General features: G+C 37.9%; 1 protein-coding gene across 1 annotated transcript in view; it reads left to right on the top strand.

The window, feature by feature from the left end:
* Positions 1 to 26160, top strand: part of ADGRL4 (adhesion G protein-coupled receptor L4) — a 126509-nt gene that overhangs the window by 36566 nt on the left and 63783 nt on the right. Inside the window, exon 3 of the mRNA XM_087960497.1 lies at positions 20418 to 20570. Coding sequence (XP_087816623.1) covers positions 20418 to 20570 — 153 coding nt within the window. The remainder of the gene's footprint in view (positions 1 to 20417; positions 20571 to 26160) is intronic.

The following is a 26160-nucleotide window of genomic DNA, read 5'->3' as shown; positions in this document are numbered from 1 at the left end:
TTGTATCTATTGTTCGCTCTTGTGTTGTTATGGTTGAAGCTGAAGTATTCATTGACAGGTAGGACATTGCAATGTTTGATTTTATATACTATACTTAGATCGGACCAAAGGCGGCGTAGTTCTAGGTTTTCTAGGTCTAGAACTTCGAGTCTGGTGGTGTAAGGTATTCTGCAACAAGTAGAGGAGTGGAGAACTCTTCTTGTGAAATATTTCTGGACTTTCTCAAATGAATTAATATCAGATACGTAATGTGGGTTCCAGAATGATGAGCTGTATTCGAGTATTGGTCTAGCAAATGTTTTGTATGCTCTAGTTATTAGTGTAATATTACCAGAGAAAAAGCTACGTAAGATTAGGTTAACAACTCTTAACACCTTTTTGGCTATGTAGTTACAGTGGGCTCTAGCACTTAGATCATTAGAGATGAGTACTCCAAGATCCTTGACAGAGTTTGGATCATCAACAAGATCTTGACTATTCAGCCTGTATTTTATTTTCTGATTTTTTTTGCCAATATGTAAGACAGAGCATTTATTTGTTGAGATTTCAAGTTGCCATTTGTTTGACCATTCTGATACATAGTCAAGATCTTTTTGAAGGGTAGCAGTATTGTCTGTGGTGTTGAATAGCTTTACATCATCGGTGAAGAGAACTCAGTTGCTCTTGACATGATCATAGAGGTCATTTATGTAGAGTATGAAAAGAGTTGGTCCTAGAACACTGCCTTGGGGGACACCACTGTTGGCAGGTACAGAATTTGATAGGACGCTCCCAATTTTGACCATTTGTTGTCTGTTTGACAGGAATGCTTCTATCCAGTTATGCAGGTGCCCAGAGATACCGTAAGATTTTAGTTGTAGGAGTAGTTTCTCGTGTACCACTGAATCAAAGGCTTTACAGAAGTCTATGTAGATTGCATCTATTGCTTTGCCCTGATCGAGCTGTGTAGTCCATATGTTTTTGCAGTGTAAGAGTTGCAGATTACATGATAGTTTTTTCTTGAAACCAAATTGTTTATTAGAGAGTAGGTTGTTTGTTTCTAAGTGGAGGATGATGGATTGGTTAATAATTGATTCCATGACTTTACAGGTGACGCAGCATAAAGAGATTGGTCTGCAATTTTCAACTAGGCTGGGGTCTCCCTTTTTGAAGATGGGGATGACCGTGGCTTGTGACCATAGTTTTGGCAAGGAGCTGGTCCTGAAAGATTTTTCAAAGATTATGCTTAGAGGCTCGGCTATGGCAGTGGATAGCTTTTTTAAGAAGTAGGCACATATTCCATCCGGTCCAATAGATTGAGATGGTTTTAGATTGCATAGTGCTTTTTCAACATTGTCTTCTGTAAAATTTATATGTATTAAATCATTGTAGTTGTCTGTGGTTCGACTAGGAAATACTGGGCATGATCCATTGCTGTTTACCAATCATGAGCCAAAGAATGTGTTAAAGAGGTTGGCTTTAATAGTGTTGTCATAGCAGTCTTTACCATTAGGTCCTTTCAGGGGTGGGATGGACCTTGAGTCTTTTAGTTTTTGTTAGTTAGTTTTAGTTTTTGTTAGTTAGTTTAGTTTTAATTTCTAAATACCAAACCTTTAAAATAATGGCAGTGATGAATATTTTGCATACCACAAATTTTTCCAACATATACAGTATATTGAAAATATTGCTTTAACTAAGATTTAAACAATAATTCCAACCAGTCCGTTCACATTGTACTCTGGGAAAAAATTCTTTTCTAGCCTCACCCATAATAACCTATTCTTCTGATAATATAATTAAAGAAGTGTTATCTGTTTTGAAAGAAGGAAAAGAAGAATTTCCTCCTTTAAGAAAAGATAACAAATAAAGAAATTTCCTTTAATGGTGTCATATCCACCCACTGGAAAGAGCCTACAGTGATTACATAAGCCACCTTGTTTATATTATCATGAAAAGCTTGCTGTCAGATAGTAACTTGCAACAATTTCATATTGCGAAAGTTTACTTTCTCTTAGTGACATAGCCATATTCTTGTCATTGTTTAACTCTATGTTTTCATAATTCCTGTACCATAGGAAAATATGAGTTAAACCTGAACCTTTGCACTGTCTCATTGTGAGTCTTTTCATTGTTTTTATAAATTATACTGCTTCCTCGAGTGATTCATAGGTTCCAGTTCTTTCAAGGACATTATGTTATTTTCTATCTAAAGAAAAAGCAGTAAAAGTATGATACAAATTACTTTTAAGAACGCTGTAAGAATTTTCAGACATGGATATACAGATACAATATAATTATTCTGGACGACTTCTTTAGAATTAAGGTAAAGACTAGTTTGGCTCTACCTTTACAAGGCAGCCAATATTATTATGCTGTCATCTACTTATTTTGCATCTCTTTGCATCTTGGAATGTAGATGAACAAAAGCTCAAGTTATAGACCTAAGAAAAAATATTGACCACCTTGAAAGAGCATTGCTGGAGAAAATACTAAACAATAGTACTTGTGTTAAATATTGTATTTTGGCCTATTCAAATTGATAATCTTATATTCACCCTTATCCACACAAACAAACACTTATTTTTGTAGACCTTTGGAACTTTACTTACTTTAATGACAAAAATTGTTCATCCACTGAACATAGCTAATGAACTGTTAGCATTAGTTCTGCTGATCTGTTGTTGTCAGTGTTGATTCAGAACTGAAACAATATCATCCAAACCAGGGGTGTCAAACTCACATTGTCACAGCGACATCACGTGACGTATTGGGACTTTTCCCCCCTTTGATAAACTGGATGTGGGTGTGGCCAATGCATGACACATCTAGCCGGTGGGCTGAGAGTTTGACAGCCCTGATCTAACCCATTATAGTTCATTCTATTTGCACTAGGAAGAACAATATCCCATTTCTAATATGTAGCTCCTCTATAATACTGATAGAAGCTTTCAACACTAGCAATTATGTCATAATAGAAGCCTGAGGTAAAGTCCACTTTCAGCCATGGAAATTGACTGTGTGGGTCAATCACTTTCTCTCACCTGCCTTGTGGTTGTTGGAAAAACCAAGAGGAAGGCCTTGGGCTCCTGAATGAAAGACACGGTATAAATGTAATACTTTTAAAAATAATAGTAGAATCACTTTAAAATGTATTGAATTTAAAGACTTGTTTTCAAGACAGTACTACAGAAGAACAATACCATTCAGTTAAGAAAGATTTTGAATTCTATAAGACTCCACCGTGTCAGCAGAGAATAGAGATTTAAATGGGTTTTCATACAACACTATTATTATTATACTGGTTGTTATCGCTTATCGCATATTTTCTTTTCATTAGCTCTCTAAATTTATATGAGCTAAGCACCTTCTAGAACATGCCTTGGTGTAACAGTCTTGCTGGCTTCTAATGGTGTGATAAATGTCACACTTGGCCAAGAAACAAAAAATTCAGGGTAATCTTGGGTAGAATAGAATAGAATAGAATAGAATAGAATAGAATAGAATAGAATAGAATAGAATAGAATAGAATAGAATAGAATAGAATAGAATAGAATAGAATAGAACAGATAGACTAGAATTCTTTATTGGCCAAGTGTGGTTGGACATACAAGGAATTTGTCTTGGTGCAAATACTCTCAGTGTACATAAAAGAAAAGATACATTCGTCAAGAATCATAAGGTACAACACTTAATTATAGTCATAGGGTACAATAAGCAATCAAATCATTTTAGGAAATAGTCAATATAAATCATAAGGGATACAAGCGACAAAGTTACAGTCATACAGTCACAAGTGGGAGGGTATAAGGAGTGATGAGAAGATTAACAGTAATAGTAGTGCAGACTTTGTAATAGTTGAACAGTGTTGAGGGAATTATTTGTTTAGCAGAATGATGGCTTTTGGGGAAAAATGTCCTTGTGTCTAGTTGTTCTGGTATGCGGTGCTCTAAAGTGTCGTTTTAAGGGAAGGAGTTGAAACAGTATCCTGGGACAGCATATTTCTTGGCTATGATTGATGGAGGAAACAACTGAAAATATCTGACTAGTTGCAAAAAAAGGTACTGTAAATTGTAACATTTGGTTAAAAATAACACATATATTTTAAATGGAATGAAGTAGAAGAAAAAATAAATAATTTATTTTGCTTTGAGTCTGCTCAAGTCATGCCACACGTAGGAACACTAACAACTTCATTCTAAAGTTCTACTCTGATCTTTTCTGTTTTGGGGGGCTTAAAAAGTGTCTGAAATCCAGATTAGCAAAATGGAATAAAGTAATATCCTTTTCACAGAGGAATAGATTTAAATGTGAAATGAAAAGAATGATCCCAATTGTAAAATGCTCCAAACGAAGGTCAGGGAATATACAATCTTGTAATAATGACTTAAAACTGATTGCAGTTTTCACCTTTGAATTGTCAAGCACTCCTTAAAAGTTTGTTTGTTTTTAAGATCAGTGTTTTAGTGCAACATGGTAACTCCCTTTTTTTAAAAAAAAGTTAGCATGTTGCACCAAAACACTAATCTTTCTCATTTGCTATTGCAAACAAGAGGGATTTTTGAAAAACTACCATTTCACATTATAACTAGAAATCCAGTATTTCTGCAGGATAACATGTAATGAGGTAATAAAGAATAGGCAAATGTGAAATGTGAAAACATTTAAAACATTTTAAAAAACATACTGTATACTGTATATAAAATGTAACCTGATATGTTGAAAAAGCAATACGCAACCTCAAACCATCTCTATCTATTGGACCGGATGGAATATGTGCCTACTTCTTAAGAAAGCTATCCACTGCCATAGCCAAACCTCTAAGCATAATCTTTGAAAAATCTTTCAGAACCAGCTCCTTGCCTAACCTATGGTCACAAGCCACAGTCATCCCCATCTTCAAAAAGGAGACCCAAGCCTAGTTGAAAACTACAGGCCAATCTCCTTATGCTGCGTCACCTGTAAAGTCATGGAATCAATTATTAACCAATCCATCATCCTTCACTTAGAGACAAATAACCTACTCTCCAATAAACAATTTGGTTTCAGGAAAAAACTATCCTGTAATCTGCAACTCTTACACTGCAAAAACATATGGACGACACAACTCGACCAGGGCAAAACAATAGACGCAATCTACATAGACTTCTGTAAAGCCTTTGATTCAGTGGTACACGACAAACTACTCCTAAAAATAAAATCCTATGGTATCTCTGGACAACTGAATAACTGGATAGAAGCATTCCTGTCAAACAGACAACAAATGGTCAAAATCGGGAGCGTCCTATCAAATCCAGTACCTGTCAATAGTGGTGTTCCCCAAGGCAGTGTTCTAGGACCAACTCTCTTCATACTCTACATAAACGACCTCTGTGATCATATTAAGAGCAATTGCGTTCTCTTCGCTGATGATGTAAAGCTGTTCAATACCACAGACAATACTGCTACCCTACAAAAAGATCTTGACTATGTATCAGAATGGTCAAACAAATGGCAACTTCAAATCTCAACAAATAAATGCTCTGTCTTACATATTGGCAAAAAAATCAGAAAATAAAATACAAGCTGAATAGTCAAGATCTTGTTGATGACCCAAGCTCTGTAAAGGACCTTGGAATACTCACCTCTAATGATCTAAGTGCTAGAGCACACTGCAACTACATAGCCAAAAAGGCATTAAGAGTTGTTAACCTAATCCTACGTAGCTTTTTCTCTGGTAATATCACACTACTAACCAGAGCATACAAAACATTTGCTAGACCAATACTCGAATACAGTTCATCAGTCTGGAACCCACACTACGTATCTGATATTAGCACAATTGAGAAAGTCCAGAAATATTTCACAAGAAGAGTTCTCCACTCCTCTACTCGCTGTAGAATACCTTATGCCACCAGACTTGAAATTCTAGAACTAGAAAACCTTGAATTACGCCGTCTTCGGTCTGACTTAAGCATGGTATACAAAATCATACATTGCAATGTCCTACCTGTCAATGAATACTTCAGCTTCAACCATAACAACACAAGAGCACACAATAGATACAAACTCAAAGTAAACCGCACCAAACTTGATTGCAGGAAATACGACTTCAGCAATAGAGTGGTCAATGTCTGGAATACTCTACCCGACTCTGTAGTTTCTTCCCCAAACCCCAAAAACTTTAACCTTAGACTGTCTACTATTGACCTCACCCCTTTCCTAAGAGGTCTGTAGGGGGCGTGCATAAAGCGCACCAACGTGCCTACCGTCCCTGTCCTATTGTTTCTCTTATTCTTTTATTTTTCTTATATGTAACCATTTCATGTATTCACAACTATGTATACATTTATACTTATTATCTTGTAAACAATTGGCAAATCAAATAAATAAATAAATATATTTAAATCAATGAATGGTGCTTATCTCAAATGTTCCGACCTTGCTTTCCTTAACTAATAAATGCAAGTTCACTCATGAATGAAGGTAAATGCACGCTCTCAAGCTCACTCAGATACAAGCCCTAATACAAATTTAGCAATCAGAACCATGTTTCTATACATCATCTGTAGGTCTCTGTGCATTTGAATAAAACAAATCCTTCAGAAGTTGGAAACAGAGCTACAAATCCTAATAGGGGTACCCAAGTTTGTCAATTCCCAGACTGCTAACAAAGTGAAAAATCTAAAACTTTCTTCTCTCTACCTCAGGCCAAACTCAGATTCATTTATGAATGGTAACCAAATGATCTCCCATTTCATAGGCTGCTGTATAAAATTTTGCACTGCATTGTCAATCTCTTATCTTGATTCAGTGACCTATGTAACTTGATGAAGGAAAATAAATTAATAATCAGTGATAGAGATACTTATCCTAAACTTAAACAAGTGTTCAAATCAAATATAGATCCCTTGATACATAGCCCAATCCAGAAATGCAGTCTGTTCTGTGTAGGTAGTAATCCTTGCCTAAGGATGAAGACCTATAGCTGTCTATCTACCAGTTTACTGATGAGAAAATAATTTAATGACTTGTTTCCAAGTGCACATTGCCATTCAGGTATTTATCAATGTATCTGATTTGGATTAATTGTTTCCACATCCTCCAGTTCAAGGGAATCCATGCATAATGTTATCTTCCAACTGTATTTTGTGAATTTTGCATAATGTTATAATAGTAGGGCTTGTCAGCAAAAGTGCAATCAATGTATTGGATGCATTTACTGATGAGCTTTCCATTCAGAAAAGGATTTCAGTATTTTTCCTATTAAATTTGAAACAATTTTCCTTTCAAACATTATCTTTAAAAAAGAACCCTGAAGTTGTGTGCTTCAGTGGCTTTTTTTTTGTAGAATTAAATGACCTTAATCCTTTGAGGAATCTATTTCACTTTATCTGGGATATTTGGATATTTTCCTTGGTAATTAGTGAACTGAAGCTATTCTTGATGTAAATAGAAATCTTCTGTGCTATATATTTTCAAGTATTCCTGGACCAGTTGTTATAAAGAATTAATGTTTTCACAACTTGCAAGCATGAAAAGAATTACATGGGATGTGTTTCAATTTTACTGCAATATTGCTTTTTTTAAAAAAAATTGTTCAGTTGTGTTCAATTCTCGGTGATTGCCTGGACAAATTCCTGCAGTTTTCTTGGCAAGTCCCAAAAGTGCTTTTTCAAGAGGCAAATGGATTTTCTGGTTTTTCTTTGACGACATTTCGCTTCTCATCCAAGAAGCTGAAGGAGAGCTGAAGAAGCTTCTTGGATGAGAAGTGAAATGTTTTCAAAGAAAAATCAGAAAGTCCAGTTGCCGCTTGAAAAAACACCTTGGAAACAACCTGAATTTACCAAAAATCTCCATAGACGTTTTTCTTGGTAAGGTTTTCCAGAAGTGATTTGCCATTTGACTCCCCTGTAGAGCTTAGAGAAACTGACTGAACCTAAGGTCTTCGTCTGGCTTTGTGACTAAGGTGGACCTTAAAGCTCATGGTCTTTCAGTTTGTAGTCAGATGCCTTAACCTCTGCATCAAATGAGCTTTCCTTGCATCTGTACCTAAAGTTAATTAATTATAAGGAAATCACAATTTTTCCTAACCAAGGGGCAAACCAACTGAACATAATGGAAGGGTAGATATTTCACTGATAAAATATTTCTATATTATTGTTGATCAAAACAGAATGCAAGATAATTTCAGAAGAATAACAGAAGTGTTTTGATTAACAGTTTCCAGAGCATTTTTGCCTTTGTTTGAAAAATCATTTGTGATAGGAAGTAACATTGTACAGGATATGATATCTTTTGTGAACTTTGTACAAGTTGTTCTTTTTGGTAAGAAGTCACTGCCACACATAGAAAAAGATTCTTACGTTTCCTGCTAACTGCTACATCTGACATAGAAAAAAAGTTCTAATTGTTAACTTTAGAATTCAAGCTCCAAAATGAGATGAAGTAAAGTGATGTGGAAATGTTTCTGTTATATTTGTAATCCAGGTCGGTTTGCTGACACTTGAAAGTCTATTTGATATTATAATTGTGGTGATCCTTGAGTGATGAATATCTATTTGGGAATGTAAGTCTGGTACCTTTGATCCTGAAGCAGGACACTGAACGGTGCTATCTTTGCAATCAGAAGAAGCAGGTGGTCTCAGGAAGAATGTATATGGAATCATTTAATCTGACTCTAATTTAAAAGCAAACAGACTAAGAGAAGGAGGAAAGTATATCAAAGGCATTTCCAACTGGGCAAATTAATTTTTGCAAATGACCCATTTGTTTCCTATTACCTGAAGTAAAACATAATTCTCACTATCTCGCCCAAACAATCTAGTTTATAGCCTTTTACCCAAGCATTCTTTTTGACATCTGACCAAATGTATTCTCTATTGTATATAGTAAAGTTATTTTTTCCAGTATTTATTTACTTTCTATGTAATAGCAAATTATTCTGCTAAGCATTCAGTTTCTTCCTCCAGTAATGTTTATCGAGGTGTTTTTTTTCTTAAGACTTTGCATATTCCTTATGTTACGAGGAAGAACTGGGGAGACAAATTAAGGCATCAAAATTTAAATTCTGCCAACATCTTTTCAAAATGGAAGCACTGAAATGGGGAAATGTAATCAAACACAGACTTAGTAGAGAAGCAGAACTTATATGACAAAAAGTCATACAACTATCCTGGCCATTTAGTATACTATCACATGCATAAGTCTATATATGCATATAATCATATATTTATCTTGAGATTTTTGCACACTAAAAATATCTGTCTGTTATCACCTAACATGTTTAGATCAGATGAAATTCTAGCTTATGGCTAACCTTAAATAAAACTGTTTTACTAATAGTAGTATATAATCTTAATGAGTAATTGGCACATAAGAATAAGTCTATAATATCTATCCATCTGTCTAGCATGTATACTGCAAAATCAAGAAAATGAAATTTAATTTATTGATAAGTAGTTTTTGTTTACCTACAACAGGGTTGTCAAACTCGATTTCATTGAGGGCCACATCAGGGTTGTGTTTGACCTCGGGGGCTGGGGTGGGCATGGCCAGCTTGACATCACTCATGTTGGGGGTGCATGTGGAGGCCTGAACTCCATTTTTGGCTGCAACAGCCTCCTGTAACCCTCTGCCGGTAAAATTGGAATTTGCAAGGGCCATGCATGCCCCCCCAAACTCTGTTTTTGCTGGCAGAGGCACCATGGGATGGTCCTTTGCTATTTCCAGGGCAGTCTCGTGGGCCAGACCCAAGCACTCCGTGGGCCGGATCTGGCCCATGGGCCTTGAGTTTGACACCCCTGACCAGGCTGGTTCTTTTTGAACAAGATGTAGTTTCCATTACTTTTAACTTTTTAAGTGACTAAGAATTCTAGTCTATTTTTCCCCTTTTACACATTAAAAAGATTCCTGATACACTAATAGCAACATTTCAAGAGTGGAACCATTATTCTATCACTTCCTGGATTAGCCATGTTAACCCTGCAAAACTATATCATCACATAGCCATTTTCAAAACTGCAAAAATGAGCCTTCTATTTTTCAAAATGCTTGGAGCTGCTGCAACTATATTGACCATTTAAAAGTATTTTTAAAAAATTGCAGATACTTTCTGAAGTTTTGAAGTTAGTTCACTGTCTATCCATTTCTGGCATATGTTCCTTTAATAAAAGTAATAGATTAGAAATTTGCCAGATCTTGTCCAAAAAATAATGTATAATACATAATAGGGGTTCACCTAGATTGCTAATCTTTAACCAGATGGTTTCTACAATTCTACATCTTGAGGTATAAAACATATATATGAATCATAAAAATTATTGCATATAGTAAAACAATATGGAAATGGTCTCTGTTAATCTCCACAACTTCCAAAATGTTCCTCACTTTTTTGAGCTCCTAAGAATAGTTCCTCAGTTTTTGAAGTTTACTAAACTCACTAGTGTTAGTTGGAAAACTGCACAACCACATACTTTATTCAGTGATATTAGAGGTTATTAGGGAAAGTACAATTGTGAACTTGATTTTGTTTCTGTATAACTAGAGCAGTAGCTGAAGGGGTAATATATTCCAGATTGCCCGCTACATGAAGACCTCTACGCTATCTAAATTCAGCAAGGTGAATATCGCTGGGATTTGTTTTACAGGAAGATTTCATTTTCTTGTTTTGGAGGGGTTAAGTGAGCAACTTCAACCACTGCTTCCCTTTGGGGATTACGCTACAGAAAACAGCTCCGATATCCCCAGAGAGCAGAGAAGCAGAGAGCGGCTGTCAAAAAAATAGAGCTGGATGCCATGAATCAATGTGTTCCCCAGCCACCTTCGCTCCACTCACTTCCCAACCAGGGCTGTCCAGTTTTGTGCAGTGACAGCCCCTCAGCAGCCACCAGCGTGAAGCTGTCAAATTCACCCCAGACAGGTTTTGATCACAGGGGAGCCTATGTCCAGGTTATTCTGGAGAGAAAGAGGTGAAATATTTCGTGCCTTACGAGTCTTTCTGATGCTAGCGAGGAGTTGGTGGGGGGGGAGGACTACATCCTTAAGTTCAGAAACTTTTGAGCAAAGTCTGTCAAAAAGTACTCGTGTCAAAGCGCCATTGAAGAGAATGAGGGCTGTAAGAAAAACATGGATATTTATTAGCAGGTGGCTAATTATTTAGGTATGAGATGGTTGGCAAGTAGAAGGTCTCTTTGAAGATAACTTCAGGGACAATTTAACATAAAATTATAACAATGTCAAGTCTAATAGATCAGTCCAATGCATCCCTATAATGGCTAATGTCAAAACTGTTGACACCTGCTTACCCAACCTCATTATCCTGTCTATACTACCTGCATCCTCCATATACTACTTCATTGTTCTGCCTTAATTTCCACACACATATCACATTCTCATTGCTCTGTGTATTAATTTCTATCTCAACAAGAAACAGAATGTATATTTCCAGCCTGCCATCCTCATAATAGCTACTACGGGAAATTTCTGGTGATGGTATGAAGATACTAATCATGACAATTGTTGAGAATGAGAATTCATGCTACCCCTTATAATCTGGAGATTATTCACAACTAGCTTTGCTATTTTGTCTCACTTACGTTTAGTATTATAAGAGATGGTTGAAACTATATTTTGAATAAAACAGTAAATATATACTGTTTTCTTGTAAAATTGCCATGAAGAATAATCCAGGGTCCACTAAAATTCATGGTAATTTTTTCCTTGTTATTTTAGAAGCATGAGAACAGATGTAAATATTCAGATGATACAGCTTTAAAATAATTGCAAGTGAGTTATGTTGTTATGAAAAAGATTGATAATAGATATATCCATTTTTATTGAATATTAAGTATATACTGTCAGCAAACATGTTTGCCAGAGACAGAAATATATGCATAAGTATTCCATAAATTGTGTTGCTTCATCATGTTATCATTTCTAAACATACTTATGAGGGAAAAGATCTACCATGTTCATCTCAGTCAGTATTATGTATAAAATTACAAATATGCAATGTAGGACTATCGTGCTTATTTAAAGACTGTCCCATAGAGTGTGCATTCTCCTATTTAGAAAGTAGTAGCAAAAATAATTGCATTGTTCCTGGTAAATTAATGTTGTACAAAGGTACCTTTCATTTATGTTGGCTGAAAGGAAAAGGAAAATCTGGATTGCCATTTTCCTGAACTGAGTTAGTGAAAGTAAATCCCCAAAAGCTCTGATTAAGATGTGGCAAACTCTTCCAAATCTTGAAGATCAGAGTCAGTTTGACACTTAATTAATCCCTTGGCTTTTGTTGAATCTTGTCTGTTTATATTCTTGCAATCATTAAGTTATAGCTTTTCATATTCTGCCAGTTATCTTTCTTGGGTTTGAATTAAGCAAAGTTCTGTAACTGAATTACTACTGATTTCTGCTCTAGTTGGAGCTACAACTCTAGGGAAGTAATCTTCAGATAATCTCGTAGAAATCTATTACATTCCTGAAGAGATTCTGAATCTGGTCAGCAGCACTTCCACTTAATAATATAGGCAGTATGGAATTATTGAACAAGGCCAGCATATTACTTTATAATCTACACACAACATGATCTAATCAACAGCCATAATGTGTCTCTCAAACCCCTCTTCTTTCTCCCATAGTGGGTATGTTTCCTGTAAAAGAACCAAGGCTGAAATACTTTTAATACAGAAAATTTTATTTTACTATGAGCCACAGTGAATTTGCTAATCTCAGATATTGTTGTTTTCTGAGTAATCAAATTAATATAGCTTTCCCAATGGAATATGTAACTGTACTATATTCCACAATATCAGATATGACTCACTCAGTGTCATTCAACAGCTGATGGTGTGACTGGTAATTAGATATCAAGATGCCATGTGAAGAACATTTATTGCCCTCAATTTTTCCTATTTGTGTTGGTTCAATGCTAACATCTGCCACAAAGTTACCTTTTCTTATTTAAGCTATTATTATTAACAATGGTGAGGATTCCATCCATTATCCATGGCTATCAAAGGAAAAAAAATACATCAATACTTAGGCGTACATTGCTATAAGTGCTCTGAGATTTCTCAAATGTCAAAAAGAATTATTTCCTGTGAGCCTTTCTCTGTTTTTTTTTTCAATTCATTGTACATATTAGGATTGGGAAAAGCTTTGAACGGATGCTTCAATTTATTGAAGCTTTGATCAAGTCACTCCATCAAAAGAGATTTATGAAATGGTGTTGCTTGGGAGCAACAGATCAAAACAGGTGGCTTCAAAGCATATTGTAGCCTCTGGAAACACACTACAGATTTCCTTACATTTCTATTGCTTGTGTGATGTACAGTGTTGTATTTTTATTTCCATGAGGATGGAGGTTGAGTGGCATTTTGAGATGTTTGACATTGATATGAATAGCCAGTCAAGGAGTTTCATCTTATCAAACCTGGGAGGTTGCTTTGTTTGTTTGTTTGTTGAGATGGCAAAAGTACCATTATTTAGGGTTTCATATTTTTCACAGCTCTCAGCTTCTTTAATGTGGCCAGTCATAAATTGTATCTTTGCCCTTCCTACTTGAGTCTTACTCTTTGGTATTGATGCTGAAAAAACATTTATTTATTATAATGAGCTCAAGGCTACCTGTGCAAGGCTATACATCCCTGGGTCAAACCAACCAAGCTTTCTCAAGTTACATTTAAGTTTATATACTTTAAGCCAGTGGTTGCCAACCAGTGGGCTGGGGACCAGGAGTGGTCTGCAAGAAAATTTTGGTGGTCCACAGAGAAATGTCACCCCCAAAGCATTCCCCAAAGCAATTAATCCAGGCTGTGCAGGAACATAAGGCTGTGATGCCCACATGGCCTGCAGGAACACAAGGCTTGCGTCGCTTGCATTGTGAACAACATGAGGTAGTGAGGGGAGGGGAGAAAGGGTAGAGGGGGAAGATCTTTCTCCCCCCCATGTACCTCGCCTGGCAACCAGGCTGCTTCTTTCCGCTTCTTTCTTCTTCTGCTTTTGGCTGCAGGCAAAGAAAGTAGCAAAAGTCTTTCTCTCCCCCAAACTCCACCAGAAATGAGTCTTTGGTACCCTGCAAGGCATCCTGCTCCAAGAGGCTGTGCCAGTGTGACAAGTCTCACAAAGACTCATTTCTGGTGGAGTTTGGGGAGAGAAAAAAAGACTTCTGCTGCTTCTGCTGCTTTCCTTGCATGAAGGCAAAAGTCTCTCTCTGTCCCCTTGAGAATGGAGCTGGAGACAGTATCCTGCGATCCCAAATAAAGAATGATCAATCAGTAGGAAAATGGGATGGGGAATTTTCCTGCAGACTTTTTTGGGGGATTTTCCCAGGGACTTTGGTCCCCGGGATTTAAAATTATAAGTTTGGTGGTCCCTGAGGTCCAAAAGGTTGGCAACCCCTGTTTTAAGACACTCAACTGTGAATGAATTGGCACCAGGATAAAACACAAAAGCATAGCCCAAGCATTATTCTTTTATTAACAAGGACAAGAAAATAGTACTGTTTCTTGAGACAACTGCTTTCACTTTTTTTTGTCTGTCCTTATATAGCAATGTGTTCCACTGTACCAGCCTGTTCTTCTGAATTTTACCAACTAGTCACAACTCTGGCATAATCACATTCTTCCAATGATGAGTGTTTTTTTTCCCCAAGAGAGGCCAATCTTGCAGCCAACAACTACTAACATCAAAACATCCCTACACATAAGAGCAAATCATTCATTCCTCAGTATATTGCCAAGCCTGACAGCACAAAAAAAATGTGAAAAAAATAAGGGATTGCTTTAAAACTGTTTTTAAAAGTTTTAAATTTTAAATTGAATTACTTTGTGCTTTGACATGCTTTCCTAATCTTGTTCTGTCTGTCTTAAAAGATGTAAAGTGGAAATTGTTAAAAAAAATAATGTGGTGATGTTCTTAAAGATATCCACCAAAACCTGGCAGGATAATATCCTCTAAACCAGGGCTGTCAAACTCCCAGACCATGGGCCAGATGCATCACATGCAGGCCATGCCCATGCCCAGTTTAGCAAAGGGTGGAAAAGTCCTGATACATCGTGTGATACCACTGTGACAATGTGAGTTTGACACCCACTCTAAACAGTCTACTATTTCTGGTTATTTTCTCCTATTTTGACCAAAAAAAAATGAAGCCACTGACTGTATTCATCTTGAGGCTTCCTCATGATAACACAGAGACTAATGTTTTTCTAATTAAATCTCAAACCACAAAGCAGCTTGAGAATCAAATGGGTTTGCTCTCCAATCACAGACTTAAATTGAATCGTGTCCTTATCAAATCTCAACTATCCAATTCTAATTGTATCAGAGTAGAGTTGCAAGGGTCTCATGTACATTCATGTTCATGTGGAGGCGCACTTGAAATTCTTAAAAATTTCCAGCACAGTTTCAGTGCAAACTGTGCAGAACTGCACTGAGCATATATATCATTAGCAAATCAATATCTTCTTATCACTTAGCAGGCAAACTTTTTTTCTTGAGTTCTTTTCAATGTTTCCTTTTTAAAATAAATCTTGAGTTATTCTCAAAAAGTTTATTCCTCAGTGCTTGAAGAGTATCCTTGACAGGAGTCATTTGGCTGTGCATAATTAAGCTAGCTAGTAATGCGGTCATGGAGTATATGCTTGGTTGCCTTCAAAGGTATCCTTTCTAACCAAGATGAGAAAAACAAGCTTGTTTACAAAGGTTACACATTTTTCAATCTATAAACCCCACAGTTGCTATTTCCCTTGAACCATGCAGCGTTCAATAGCATAGTAAATTATGATAAAAAGTTAAAAGATAAATTTCAACCCTTAGGTCCCAAAACTGATTTATTGTGTCCTGTGTCTTTGATTTATTAAAAACATGTTGATGATTAATATACTCTACATGAAATATATAGGAGTATTATAACCTAGATATTCACAATCCACAGGTATGTTCTTCATTCTCAATAATATTTTTATTTGGAGCACCCTTGTTAAATGTCAACCAGGATTGTCAATATTGTTAACTTTGATTCCTAATGGCTTAGGAACCTAATGGTTAAATCAACACCCCTACAACTTTCATATAACTTGACTAGGGCTATTTCAATATGTAGCTTTTATATTTTCCATATTGAATTTGCCCCACAGGTATACTTTTTAGCTTCATCAAATAGTTTCTGATATAGGAGTCAGATGGAAATAAAAGTGCAGTAAAAAAAATATGTAAAATTCAGCCTGGAAAAGTATTCAATGTATCATTTGGGGATAGAAGTGGGAGGCTGTATGTTACCGTAATTATTTTCTAACTATCCAAGGAAGCCCTGACTCTTACCAGAAAATAAATTGAAAGCTATAATACCATCACAGTTTCCCCAGAACCGATTCCCCTGTTTTAAATATCCAGACACTGGATATTGGAGTAAGTTTATCTAATCTCTTATTGCTACAGATTCTCTCTGAAAGCAAATTAATTCCACCAGAAATTTAGTTAGCCTGTATAACTAAAGAAAAGCTAGCCTTGAAAGTCGACAATAAAGAGATATCCTTTGTTGGAAAGGACATTGGGCACTGGAGAGGATCTACTGTGTATAGATCCATTAAAAACTTTTACAAGGACCTACCTAGCTATGTGGATTGCTGCAAACACTACGATAAAATTAATAAGCAAAACCTGTAAAGATTTTCGTAGGGACTACAACATGCTTTTTGAAAACATTCCTTGCCTCATTTGAGGGTTGAAGCATTTATTTATTCATCATGAATAAAATTTATATAGCCACCCTATCTCACCAACTGTGCCTCTGAGCAGTGTACAACAATCCAATAACAACAAATACAAAATCAGGCAATTTAAGCATATGAAATCAAGCATAAAATAAAAATTATAAAAAAGCTAACCCTAGGCAAAGGGAGTATATGAATGGGTACATAGCTCTGGGAACCCTAGAACTGGTTACATAACCATGTCTTGAGGGACTTCTGGAATATCAAAAGGAATGGAGTAAACTTAATTTCAGGAGGAAGAATGTGTCAGGCCAAGCCTAAGAATGGCATAGAATAACCCAGAGTCTTGCCAGACTAAACTGACATTACCCTCAGCCTAATGATTTATCCTGGGAGATTCTAGGAAGTGGCTATCATAACACTCTTCTTCTGTCTTCTATCCAGTTATGGGATATGTTGTCTCTTGTCTCATTCCTCTCCTTGGAATGAGTTCCCTCCTTCCCAGGAAACTGCCACTTCACTGAAGTTCATCAGAATACCTTGCCCTTTATAGATATAATCATCAGAGAATGTTCCACAAGGCAGGTGCCAGAGCAGAGAATATGTCTCCAGGGACCCACCAAATGTAGGTCCATAGCTGATGGTTCCCACAGTAAAAGCAATTTTTTTTTTTTTTTTTGCACTGTACCACATTTCAGCCCATGGAAAAAAAAAACATGTGATGGAAATACTTGGCTTGCATTTAAAAGGAAAAAGGATGGAATATAATAATGGGTTGAAAGCAACTGTGTTGTCCTGGAATATATTTTCCTATTCTGTTTGGGGGGAGGGGGTTCCGCCTAGTTGAGAATTCTAACATAATGTTTTTCCCAAAAAATTGCAGCTTATGTTTGTCTTCTACAATCCAATATTAATCTATGCCTTGCTGTTTGATAAGCCTCTCATATCAAGTACACTTTCAATCACTACAAGAAATGCATTTTGTATGGGTTACAAAAAAAAACCCAGTTCTCTAGCATACATAAATGAAGAAAACATTACACATGGTATGTGTACTGTAGTGCTCCCACATCTGTAAGAATAATAGAAATATTGTTGACTGATTGTTCCATGGGCAAGAGTATGAGTTGAACTAACTCAAACGGGAATGATAAATACTGTAAAGAAATAAAAAACCCAAAAGTACCTCAGGCTCTAATCAACAATGTTGGGACATGACAGAACTGGGGCTATCAGAGGAATCCCAAAAGTGCTTTTTCCAAAAGGCATTTTTTGAAAGACAAAAGGACTTTCTTGGTTTTTCTTTAAAAACTTTTTTGCTTCTCATCCAAGAAGCTTCTTCAGTTCATGGTTGTCCCAAAGGTGGAAAAAGCACCTTTGAGTCAACCATCACCTGGAAGGTTGAGAATCTTCATAAACATCAGAGAAATCATTTTCTTTTTCCATATAACCCTTTTCCATGTGTAACCTACCCAATGTTTATATTTTTTAGTTCTACAGTTAGGGATATTTGTTTGATTGTGGTCCAGATGAGAAGATACAATACTGTGGTCTTCCCAATGGAGAATAACATTCCTTAGAGCATGGCAATTTCCCATTATGAAATGCTTCTGCCAGGAATCAAAGACCTATTTATTTAATTGGCCATTCAACCATATGAAAATATTAGCAATGAAGATTTATGGCTATTGCCTTTTTACTAGTGTGTATTGTTGAACAATTTTATGTAAACATTTTTTGGGATTTAGGATGAAAATGATCCATGGTATCAGGGAAATGTCATTATACTCAGGAATACCTTGAGATTTGTAGAAGTATCCAAAATATTTCAAAAAGAATTTTAAAGTGCATATATACAAAAACACTCTCATATCCCCAAGTAAAATATTCTGCTGACAATTATAGGCACAGATTATCAAATGTTGAAATAGAAAAGCAAACAAGAAGTGAAAAAATATATTGGGCAGTCAGTACATTTTCCTATGTACGTTTTATGTAATACAGTATGTAAGATGCTAGAGAAGGAAAACAGAATAGATTACAAACTGAAATACCAGAGTAGGATCAAAATCTATAAGGAGTCAAGAAACAGTCTATCTAGCAATGGATATACCAATTCAGTGAACTCACTTATCAGTTGCTTGAATTGTATATAAATGTCACATATTCAAGAATGCCCTCTTTTTTCTTCAAAATGTTCACCTAATTTATGTCTTACTCTTGGTAAGGTCCTTTACCTTACACAGATGTAATCCTATCATATTCCTCTTAGACAAAATATTTTAAGGATTTTGAGGTTATGACTTAAGTGTCACGTCAATAGTTCTGAGTTGATTGACGATGAATTTAGGAAAAGCTCTATTATTTTTAAGGCTAAGTCTAGCAGTTCATAAAAATGGAAAAATCTGTGGATCTCTATCATTGTATAAACATGGTATTGTTTATCGTTGGGCCAGAGATGTTCTCTTCTTCATTCTAGAAATACCATGTTTCATTTTTCACATTTATTACCCTGCTGTATTTAATGGAAAAATCTGAACTCACTGATGGCAAACAGATGGCAGAGTCAACATTAACAGTTTTTCAACATTCTATTCACATTCTACCTACATTCAAGTAAATATCAGGAATTCCTTGCAGATTAGTTAGCACTTCCTGAAGGTCAATAAGCTGAATGGTTTGTGCCATAGGGATACCATGGATCACACAGAACCCTATCCCCAGGCCCATTATTGTATGAGAATCTCTCTCTCCCTCTCTTTCTCTCTCTCCTCCACCACACCCCCAAATGCATGAGTAAGTTAGCAGAGTATTATAGGCTTCAGTCCTGGAAACTAAGTTCCGTAGCATTCTATCAACTTAAATATGTAAAACAATAATACATATGTACATAACACAAAGACACTCACGCACACCAGGCATGGACATAATATACAGGCAGACATACACTCACACAAAGACAAAGACATCCAATTTAAAACTAGTGAATTTAAGATTTTTTAAGATCAATTTTAAACTTTAGAATCTACTATCTGAGTGCATTTAAAAAAGAAGCAAAAGGAAGTTATTGTCATAGCTGTATGCCAGAAACAAATGTTTCCTATTCCTGATCATGACTATTTGCCTTTAGAATATATGTGAGTGTGTGTACATGCGTGTGCATGCGTGCACACCCAGACTCATACATACACACACAAACACACACACACCCACCCCTCAGGTGTCTAAGTAAAAGTAGGAAATCCATTATTTGAGGATGCAGCTCCTGAATCATTTGATACCCCGGATTTACCGTATTTGCCGGCGTATAAGATGACTTTTTTGCCCCGAAAAACATGCCTCCAAGTGGGGGGTCGTCTTATACGCCGGTATATCCACTGCCGGCTTTCGGATGCTTGTTGGGCGCAGCGAAGGCGCCTCTGGCTTCCCGGATCCCCTGCGCGCTTCTGCTTCATCCCGCGCCTCGCTCCGCCCGAGGCTGCAGCCTTCCTGCTCTTCCCACGGCCCCTGGCACTCCGCCCTGCCGCTGCAGCCCCGGGGATTTCTGGAGGGCGTTTCTGGTGGTGGTGGGGGTCGTCTTATACGCCGGGTCGTCTTATACGCCGGCAAATACGGTATTTTAAAGTTTTTATCAGCAGAAAAAAAGTCAATACCACTTGAAAAGTCTCAGAAAATTTAAAAGTTTTCATTTTGGAAGGAATGAAATCATTTTAACAGAGAGCAAATAATTTTGTTTATTTACAGATGATAATGAATGTGCAAATGCCACACAACTTTGTGGAGAAAAGGCAAACTGTACAAACACTATGGGAAGCTACTTCTGCATGTGCAAAGATGGATACAAATCTAGTAATGGCAACGCAACCTTTGTAACCAATGATGGTACTTCATGTAGAGGTAAGATTCCCAAGAGGTTCCCTGTTCATTTACTGATGTTTTATTCCATAAACATTATGTCCCTTTCTGCCTTTTCTGTTTATTCTGTTCCTTAAAATGTTCTGATAGATAAATTATAACAAAAATATTTTTAAAAAGACCCTAGCATTACTATACTAAGTGAATTTAATATATTTTAGCTCTATACCCTGTTTCTCCAAATATACGGCCTCCCCCAATAGGAAGTCCCAGCATGTTTTATAGGCATGAAATGAAATTAAGCCCCTCACCCCAAATTAAGGCCTATATTAAAACATGTGAAATGGGGGGGAATGGTGGGGGGGCTTGCCGTTAGGAAGTACTTTTGTTGTACACCCGGATATGGTGCTGCCTGCGTTGACCCCAATATGAAGTGCCCCACCAACGCCGAGGTCAACATCCAAGCCATCGCTGCCCACCAGCCCAAAGATGCAAGGGGGGGAATTAAGTCACCCCTGAAAAGACGGCCTAGTCATTTTTTCAGTGCTCAAAAAAAAATAAGACCCGGCCTTATTACATGAGAAACACGGTATAATTTTGTATGTATCACTTTGGGATAATTTAATACATAATGGTTTACCTATAAGGTAAAAGTTTCCCTGTCAGTCATGTCCGATTCTAGGGCATAGTGCTCATCTCTGTTTCTTAGCCAAGGAAGCCAATGTTGTCTGAAGACAATTTCTGTGTACCTGTGGCCAGCATGACTTTATATCAAAGGGGCACAGAACTCTGTTATCTCCTCACCAGAGTGGTATCTATTGATCTACTTGCATTTGCATGCTTTCAAACTGCTAGTTGGGCTGAAACTGTCAAGTAACAGGAGCTCATCCATTTCACAGAGCTTGGGTCTCAAACATGGCCTTTCAACTCTACAGTTGACAACCACAGCATCTTTAACTGTATTTAAAGTATGTAATTATTTACTTAAATGCTAAGTAAAATATTAAGTGCTTCTTACAAACCCTTAATATTTTACACGGCATTTAACTTAGTATATAATCTTGAAGAAATTTATTTTCCATTAGGGGAAGGAATTATTCTTCTACTTTTCCAGTCCAGGAAATAATAAATCAGTATATTTTGGGGACAAGTATAAAATCCCTGTGTTGATATTATCTTCTTCAAGTCACATCTCTCTAAAGTAAAGAGATGTGACTTGAACAAGATAATATCAACAAAGGGATTTTATACTTGCCCAAAAATAAACTGATTTATTATTTTTAGGGCTGTAAAAGTCCTAAAAAATGTATTTCCCCAAGTGAAATAAATTTCTGTGCAGTTATATGTTTTTTTACTGTATTCACTGACGCATGGGGGATTAAAAATTTGATTCCCTAAATATTTTCATGTTAGGACAATTACATTCTCTCTCTCTCTCTCTCTCTCTCTCTCTCTCTCTCTCTCTCTCTCTCTCTCTCTCTCTCTCTCTCTCTCTCTCTCTCTCTCCCTCCCTCCTCCCTCCTCCCTCTCTCTCTCTCTCTCTCTCTCTCTCTCTCTCTCTCTCTCTCTCTCTCTCTCTCTGTTATGAATCAATAAAAGTAACTAGCATAAAATGCAAAGTAGGGTTTGAAGGCCTGCACACCTGATTGGTCCTCAAACAACGAACAGGGATTGGTCAGGATGAGGCCACTCCTTATTGGTTATTATTTGAACTTATCACAAAGGTTATTGGTTAATAGGGTAGCAGCCAACCCTATAAAAGGGTTACTGCTGCCCATAGAGTTGCTCTGTTCTATTCCTAGTCCTGTTATTATTAAAGAGTTGAAGTCACTGGTCAGATGTCCGGTCTCCTTATTCTTCAAACTTAACACTGGCGACGAGGATGGGATGCGGAGACCGAAGAGCTGACTGATCTACAGAGCAACCAACAGAGCACGTGGTCGAACACGCACTATCCACGGCAATCATGGCCAGCGGTGCCGTACCACCCGCTCCATTCAACCCAGAAACTGAAGACTGGGAGTCATACATGGATCGGTTCCAGATGTTTTTGGAGACCAACAACTTAAAAGATGCAATGGCCAGCAAAAAAAGAGCTGTTTTTCTAACCCACTGCGGGCCTACTGTGTTTAAAATGGCGAAGTCACTTGCCAAGCCAGCCGAAGTAAAAGCAATGGACTGGGATGTCCTCGAGCCTTTGCTACGGGCCCACTCGCGCCCACCGTGCCAACATTAGTCAGAAGGCACGAATTTTACCAGAGAGGCCAGCGGAAGGGCGAAAGCCTAGCCAACTACGTCGCAGACCTTCGAAACCTTGGAGGCCTCTGCGAGTTCTCCAACTTAGAAGAAGCCCTCCGGGACCACCTAGTTCTGGGTTTAGAGGATTGCACAATCCAGAGCAAAATCATGGCTAAGGGGACATCAGCCTTACCGATGCCCTTAAAGAAGCCTCGGCAGCGGAAGCAACTAAGAAGTCGGCAGCACGAATCGCCGTACCAGCGCACCGCTACGCCAACTCGCCGATGATACCTCGCCTCACCCTGAGAGACACCGGTATCGACTCACCACGAAGACCTAGAATCCCCATCAGAAAGTGACGAGGAAGAGGTCAACCGACTCCGAACTGAACGAGACCAGTTCACACAATGCTCAAATCGACCTTGCGCAGGATGTGGGCGAGTCACCCACGATCCAGCTGCAAATTCCTTGACGCACTCTGCCGCGTTTGCGGAAAAAGAGGTCACATCGCAAAGGTTTGCAGAAGTAAACAAGCCTCCAACTCCAAAACCCCGACAGGCGAATGCCAATCTTTAGGATTCCTCGGTACACACCGAGACAAACTGAACCACCAATGGGGAAACCACTCCTACAGAAACAACCCGTCCACCACTAACCCCAGGCGCGAAGAAACCAGACGGGAAGAAACCCACCAAACAATCACCATAGGCCACGCTACATCCTTAGACGCCGGAAAAATCCGGGTGAAGGTCGCGATCGAAAACAAACCTTGTGTGATGGAGGTAGACTCAGGATCATCCCTCTCGATGGTATCTTGGAAGACACTCCAGCAGCTTATTCCAACAATTCGCCGCCAAGACCTCAACCCTCAAAGGGTTATACTCAAAGATTACCAGGGTAATCAATTCCCGTCGTTAGGTCCCACCAATTCCAGGTCTCTTTCAAGGACCGCACCGTCGCACTGCCACTGACTGTTGTTGACCGTGACCGGCCTAGCCTTTTAGGCCTACAATGGTTCGAGCCGCTCGGGATCACCATAGCCGGAGTTCACCGGGCCGAGAGCAACGATTGGGAGGAGGCCCTCGTGCAAGAATTCCGAGGCGTCTTCGCGGCGGACTAGGCAAGTACAAGGGGACCCCGATATCATTTAATTTGAACCCTGAGGTAGCACCCATCCGCCTTAAGCGCGTCGGGTTCCGTTCGCCCTGAAACCTAAAATCGACGAACAACTCGATGAACTAATAGCACAGGGCGTGCTGGAACCCGCCGACCACGCCCGGTGGGAAACTCCAATAGTTACACCTATCAAGCCTGATGGGTCACTGAGAATTTGCGGAGACTATCGGGCCACCCTTAACCACGCACTTCAGCAAAGTGCATATCCAGTGCCAGTAGTGCAGCACTTGCTCCATTCCTTGGGGGGCGGTGTTAGGTATAACATTGATACCCAACAAGGTTTGGGTGGATAAATATATAAACTAAGGTATCATAGTTTAAGTGTTTGTAACTTTAAGCACCACACTGCATGTAATTAGTCAATTAAGGGTGCGGTTAGAAACTGCAATAAGAGGAAGCAGGAGAAAGCTTGCTGCTTACTGACTATTGCCTACTGCCTACTGTTTTACTGTTTACCATTTGCTGTTTACTGCTGGATACAACTGTTTACTACTGTTTTACTGCGACTGTCTACTGTTTGATCGTTCTACTGAATATCCAGCGTTATCCTCTGGAGAAAGGCATCGGAGGAGGAGAAGATATCTTTATCGGCTGATAAAGATATAGTAAGGACTATTATCTGGACTGAGTTAGTGAGTCTTACTGAATGGATATATTGTGAATAACATACGGACTGATTGACAATGCTTAAACTCTAACTGGATTAAAAACTATTTAAACTACAAACAGTGTTTGTGTTCAGTGTGTGTATACTCTAAAACCCTTCCTCTCTCATTTGGCTGCCTGGCTTGACTGCTGCTGCATACTCTGCTAGGGGTTTATCCCCAAACACTAACAATGGTTATGGGCCCAGCTGCACAGTCTAACTAACCAGGATATAGCAGTGAGAGTTGGTGTGAGTTGCACATTACTGTAAAAACAAACTGTTTTTATTAGTTTAAAATAGTCATATATCTGAAGAGTAATGGCACAAGTAAATCTACCACATCTGTCCATGATATCCAGGCTGGATGGAACAAACTATGTTTCATGGTCAATGAAATGTAGTTTACTTCTACGTAGAGAAGGTTTGTGGGACATAATAACAAACCCACCAGATGTGAGTAGCTGGGATCCTGATAATGAAGAGGATAACCAAAAGTTACAAGACTATAAACGGAAGAATGAGCAGGCTTTATGCATCATAGGACTGACTCTCTGTGACCAGCAGCTTGTCCATATTCGTGGAGAAGAAAATGCTGCAAACTGCTGGGAGAACCTCAGGAAGATATATGTTCGGGACAGTGTAGGAGCACATATAAATCTTACACGGAAGCTGTTTCAAACACATCTTCAAAGGAATGGAGATATGTTAGCTCATTTAAACTGTATGAAGAGCATTTTTCAAGAATTACAAGAAAAAGAGCTTATCTTTAATGAGCTGCAACAAGTATACATTATATTATCTTCATTAGATCAAAGCTATGATGACTATGTGACTTCGTTGGAAGTATTGCCTAAGGATAGCCTCTCATTAACCGAGATTACAGGCAGGCTACTAGAAGAAGCCAGAAGAAGGTGTGAACGTGACCAGCTGAGAGATGATAAATCTAAGAAAGAAGAGAAATTATCTTCAAAGTTTGATAGAAACCAGCTTAGTAAAGGAAAGCACCCGGAAGAAGAGAATTTATCTTCGACGGCATACACAATTAAAAAGTGTTTTAATTGTGGAGGAAGAGGACATTTGGCAAGTTTTTGCAAAAAAGGAAAAAGCCAGAATGTAAAAAAGCCCAAGAAAGCCTTTGAACTAACCATGTTTAGCAACTGTGATGTGAAGAATGATTTATGGGTGGTGGACAGTGGTGCATCCCACTGCATCACGAGAGATAAGACAAAATTTGTAAAAATGTCTACAAGTTCTCAACATATATCACTTGCTAATGGCTGGAACCTGAAGCGAAAGGAGAAGGTACTGCACATTGTCCGTACATAAATCAGGATATAAAAATGTTGTATGTACCGCAACTAAAGTTCAACTTGCTTTCTGTAAGGGTATTAGTCAAACTAGGTTATGTAATTACATTTAAAAATAATAATTGCATAATTGAGAAGGATAAAAAAGGGTAACTGCAGCTTTAAATGGAACGTTATACGTCTTAGATGATAGTAAGAAAGGGGAGGCACAGACTGTATTTAACAATATAAAGCCTCATAATGAATGTATCCATTTATTGCATAG

The sequence above is a fragment of the Notechis scutatus genome, chromosome 3 (genome assembly GCF_049901735.1).
Source record: "Notechis scutatus isolate UNSWTSFEM ecotype Mainland chromosome 3, rNotScu1.2, whole genome shotgun sequence".
In the NCBI taxonomy this organism is placed as follows: Eukaryota; Metazoa; Chordata; class Lepidosauria; order Squamata; family Elapidae; genus Notechis; species Notechis scutatus.
This window is presented reverse-complemented; position numbering and strand designations above follow the sequence as displayed.